This window comes from Sorex araneus, chromosome X, assembly GCF_027595985.1.
Source record: "Sorex araneus isolate mSorAra2 chromosome X, mSorAra2.pri, whole genome shotgun sequence".
Lineage (NCBI taxonomy): Eukaryota > Metazoa > Chordata > Mammalia > Eulipotyphla > Soricidae > Sorex > Sorex araneus.
This window is the reverse complement of record NC_073313.1, coordinates 335,377,538-335,382,527: the sequence shown is the minus strand read 5'-3', so window position 1 is coordinate 335,382,527 and position 4,990 is coordinate 335,377,538. Positions and strand designations below refer to the sequence as shown.

Genomic DNA, 4,990 nt, shown 5'->3' with positions numbered 1-4,990 from the left:
AGAGCCAGGAGTAACCCCTGTGCATCATTGGGTGTGACCCAAAAAGAAAAAAAAAGTATCCTTTGAGGGGCACAGGGGTTGGGTGCTTTCCTTGCACACCTCCAACCCAGGTTGAAACCCTAGCTTCCCATATGGACCTTCTGAGCACTACCAGGAGTGATTCCTGAGTGCAGAGTCAGGAGTAACCTCTGAGCATCACTGGGTGTGCACCCTATGCACGAGAACACACACACACACACACACACATACACACACACACAAGTATCCTTTGGGTGAAAGAAAGCAGGAATTAGTCCTAAAACTTCTCTGGAGGACAACTTGCCAAATTGTACATATCATTTGACCCAGACTTACGCTCCCTAGGATTTATCCCACAGTTACATTCAAATTTATTTAATCAAGTGTGAAAACATATTCACTTTCATTTACAATCTTGGCAAAAGTTGTAAACTTCCTACACATGCTTGAATTGAGGGCAAATGGACTGGCATTACAATACAGGTTCAGAAAAGAAGGAATAAGGGAAGTCCAAAATATTCAGGAGCAACCTCTCAATTTGCTTTTTGTTTGTTCTGGTATTGGGGCCAGGTATTCAGGGGTTACTCCTGGCTCTGCACTCAGGAATCAATCCTAGCAATACAGGATGCCGAGGATCAAATCCAGGTCAGCCATATGCAAGGAATACGCGCTTACAGGCTGTACTATCTCTCTGGCCCCTCGACTATTTTAAATGAGAAAAAGGTGTATCATGGAATAGTGTTGTGCTTGCTTCGGCACAATTTTTGCCCTAAAGTAATGTACAAGAAGCATAGGTGTCATTACGACGTGTGGGGAGAAAGAAATTCTTATTTTCCAATTTAGAATATATCTTACTTTAATAGACATTTCCCCTCTCAGCGTTAGCAAGTAGTACGGTCCTTTTCAATTTAAATAAACTTTAAAACCCCTGGGGCAGGGGCTGGGGGGGGCGGGGAACCAAAACTATTTTTTTTTTTTTGGCTTTTTGGGTCACACCCGGCAATGCACAGGGATTACCCTTGGCGGTGCTCAGAGGACCATATGGGATGCTGGGAATCGAACCTGGGTGGGCTGCATGCAAGGCAAACGCCCTACCCGCTGTGCTATTGCTCCAGCCCCAAAACTATTTTTTAAAGTGAAAAATCACACAGGTATAAAGCAAAGATCTGAGTGCAGCACTATCTCTATGGTTTATTAGTGCCCGTATACCCAGGACTCTCTGCTGCCCAATCTGGAAGGCGCTCGAACACAGCTCCATTTCACAGGTGAGAAGACTGAGGCTCGGGGCGATTGCAATGATACAGCCGGTAACGCTGCAGCGAGCAGCATTAAAACGCAAAATTCCAAGGCCGAAGGCGGTCTTTCCTGTGCTCCCGTAGGGGAGCCGCGCACGCAGCACGTCGGGCCCCACGCCGCGTGGCGGCCCCTTGGGCGAACCCGCGTCCCGGCGCGCACGGGGCTTGGGGCGCGCGCTCGTGCACGCAGCGGCACGGACCCGGCGGCGGCGGCGACGTCACAGCCCGAGCTTTCCTTTTCGGGAGTCCCCGGCACACATCCTGTGTCCATGTTTGGGCATTTACGTCACGGCGGCAGGGCCGGGGCCTCCCGAAATGGCAGTGGCCCGGGGAGTCGGAAGCCCGGAGCCAGCGCCACCGCCGCTATATAAGAGGGGGAGCCGCGGCTTGGGGGAGCCCGGCTGCGCTTTGAAGAGGCGAGGTGCAGCCGCCCGAAGCCGGTCCCGGCGAGCTAGGGCGCCGCGGCCCCCCGACCCCTTCCCCAAAGCTGAGCGCCCGGAACCAGAAGCCCAGGAGTCTGGGTGCGCGAGGCGCGGGGCGCCTCGACTGCCGCCTTCCCCGCCACCCGCGCGCCCCCCAGCCCAGCGGGAAAGGCCCCCGGCGCCCCGCAGCCGCCGCGCCATGCTCCACCTGAGCGAGTTTTCTGGCCCCGACGCGCTCCTGGTCAAGTCCACCGAGGGCTGTTGCGCCGAACCCAGCCCAGAACTGCCCCAGCCGACCGCCAGGGACGCGCCCGCGGCCGCCGGCTACCCCGGAGGTAAGGAGCGAAGCCGGGGTGCTCAGACGGCTGCACAGCGCGGGGGCGCACGATGCCAGAGAAGCCGCAGGGATCCGGACGCGGGAGCCCGATTGGGGTGAAGGATTGGGAGGGGGGTTGGTAGGGTGGATGGGAAGGTCCGAGGGATTCGCAACCCCAATTCCTACCCCATCCCCACCCCCCACCGGGGCGGCCGCCTCCGCGGGACCTGCGCGTGCATCCAGGCATTTTTTCGCCTGTGCACGTGTGTTTTGCGTGTGCATGTTTGTGCGTGCGTCCAGGGCGTTTTGCGGCTCCAGCAGAACGAGAATGCCCAAACTGCATCTGTCTCTGTGTCAGTGTGCCCCCAAGGGCTTCGTGAGTGTTGGGGGGAGGGGGGTGCCGACTCCGCGCCAGCCCTTGGCTGTACCCGGAGTTCATTCCTGCGCCCTCCCCAGCAGGCGACTTCTTGAGCTGGGCTTTGAGCAGCTGCGGCGCCGGGGGAGACCTGGTCGACTCCTGCTTCCTGGAGGGGCCAGCGCCCACACCCCCTCCTGGCCTCAGCTACAGCGGGAGCTTCTTCATCCAGGCCGTGCCCGAACACCCGCACGACCCGGAGGCACTCTTCAACCTCATGTCGGGCATCCTAGGCCTTGCGCCTTTCCCCGGCCCCGAGGCGTCAGCGTCCCGGTCTCCGCTGGACGCCCCTTTTCCCGGAGGCTCCGACACTCTGCTGCCGGCTCCGCCGGACCTTTACTCCCCGGATCTGGGCGCGGCCGCCTTCCCAGAGGCGTTTTGGGAGGCCTCGTCGTCCGCGGGCGCCCCCTCGCAGTGCCTGTACGAGCCTCAGCTCTCCCCGCCCGACGTCAAGCCGGGCCTCCGGGCTCCTCCGGGCTCTCCCGCGCTGGACGCTGCTTCGGCCTTCAAAGGGCCCTATGCGCCCTGGGAGCTGCTTTCGACCGGGCCCCCCGGGAACTGCGGGTCGCAGGGAGGCTTCCAGGCCGCCCCGGAAACCCGTTTTCCCCCGATGGGAACCAAGATCGAAGACTTGCTTTCCATCAGCTGTCCTGCAGAGCTGCCGGCCGGCGCGGCCAATAGACTCTACCCTACGGGAGCCTACGACGCTTTCCCGCTGGCCCCGGGAGACTTGGGGGAGGGGGCCGACGGCCTCCCGGGGCTCCTGACCCCTCCCACTGCAGACGGGGGCAGCGGCGGCGACGGTGGCGAGTTTCTGGCCGGCACCGAGCCGGTGCTCTCCCCGCTGGGCCTCCGCAGCGCCGCGGCGGACTTCCCGAAGCCTCTGGTGGCGGACATCCCCGGGAGCAGCGCGGTGCCCGAGCCTCCGCCAGCCCCCGCTGCGTTCCCCCCAGCCAAGGCGCGGCGCAAGGGGCGCCGAGGCGGCAAGTGCAGCGCGCGCTGCTTCTGCCCGCGGCCCCACGCCAAGGCCTTCGCTTGCCCGGTGGAGAGTTGTGTGCGCAGCTTTGCGCGCTCCGACGAGCTCAACCGCCACCTGCGCATCCACACGGGCCACAAGCCTTTCCAGTGTCGCATCTGCCTCCGCAACTTTAGCCGCAGCGACCACCTCACCACGCACGTGCGCACCCACACCGGCGAGAAGCCCTTTGCCTGCGACGTGTGCGGCCGCCGCTTCGCGCGCAGCGACGAAAAGAAACGGCACAGCAAGGTGCACCTCAAGCAGAAGGCGCGCGCCGAGGAGCGGCTCAAAGGCCTGGGCTTTTACTCCTTGGGTCTTTCCTTTGCCGCCCTGTGAGAAGGGAGAGATGGGTTTGCAGATTGGGGCGCCGCCGCCCGGCGCACACGGGAAGACTCGGCCCGCACTCCGAGCTGCTCTCCGCTTCCCACCTCTCTCTGGCACCCCTTGGAGCCCGAGCCGGTCTCTGATCCCGCTACCAGATCCGTTGACGCGCCCGCCGCACGCGCCGCACCATTCAGCACCGGCTCCGTGGACAGCTCCCCGGCTGGCTTGGTCTCTCCACTGCGCACTTGGTGGAAAGCTCTCTGTGGCCACCCACGGAGTAGGTAGGGACTAAGGACAGTCTCTCTCTCTCTCTCTCTCTCTCTCTCTCTCTCTCTCTCTCTCTCTCTCTCTCTCTCTCGCTCTTGTAACTGGCGCATGCCCCACGCCCTCCTCCTCGCCCCCCCACCCCCCCCAGACAGGCTGGGGCAGCGCCGAGCCGGTCTCGCGCGGGACTTTGTACAGCCATGCCCTTTCCAGAAGCCATCGGATGTGACGTTTCGCTTTGGGGTAATTTTCTTTCTGTCGTTGTTAATTTTTTTTGTAAAGCAAACGCTACTCTCAAGCAGTTGACAAAACTGTTTATTTTTGCAATTAAAATTATTGTGCTAAAAGCTTATGAATCTGCTATCCAAGGTCCTCAGCCATCCCCACGCCCATTCCCCGGGAGAATATATGCCAGTAAAGGAAAGAAAGGAGATGTCACCCTCACGGAATCATTGCACAGCTGTCAGACACAGTGGCACAATCGTAGGGAGTCAATAAATATGTACTGAAATGATGGATGGATTTAATCACAGTTGGCCTAAGGGCTCAAGGTCCTTCCAGAACTTGAGAGTGGTGGAGAGCCTTAAGTGTTAAACATTGTCCCTGTATTAACCTTCTTAACCTTTACAATCCCTAGTGCAGCAGGCCTTTATAGTCCATTTTTAAAATGAGAAATAATGCAGGTTTTGTTAATGGTTAATTCACATAGGAACAGCTGGCATCAAACACTCACTGCAAAGCCAGTACTTTTATTATGAACACCCTCACCCCTGGATACTCTTCAGTTTAACAGCACAGTTTGAGAAAGCTTCCTAGCAGGAGTCACCTCCCACTAGGAGTCACACTTCCTGCTGGGAAGTGAAAACAGGGTTCAGCAACTAGAGGGAGCCCTAGTCAGCAGCAGAAGACTGTGGTGTG

The 4,990-nt window shown here is 59.3% G+C and overlaps 1 protein-coding gene across 2 annotated transcripts; it reads left to right on the top strand.

The window, feature by feature from the left end:
• The first annotated feature begins 1,623 nt into the window (after window positions 1–1,623).
• EGR4 (early growth response 4) lies at window positions 1,624–4,424 on the top strand. 2 transcript variants are annotated; one of them, XM_004609104.2, is made up of 2 exons: window positions 1,624–2,070; window positions 2,511–4,424. In XM_004609104.2, the coding sequence occupies exons 1-2, from the start codon at window positions 1,629–1,631 to the stop codon at window positions 3,818–3,820; spliced, it is 1,752 nt and encodes a 583-aa protein (XP_004609161.2). In that variant the 5' UTR covers window positions 1,624–1,628; the 3' UTR covers window positions 3,821–4,424. The 2 variants fall into 2 exon arrangements, with proteins under 2 accessions (XP_004609161.2, XP_004609160.2); XM_004609103.2 differs by having other exon boundaries at window positions 2,508–4,424.
• Window positions 4,425–4,990: the final 566 nt, after the last annotated feature.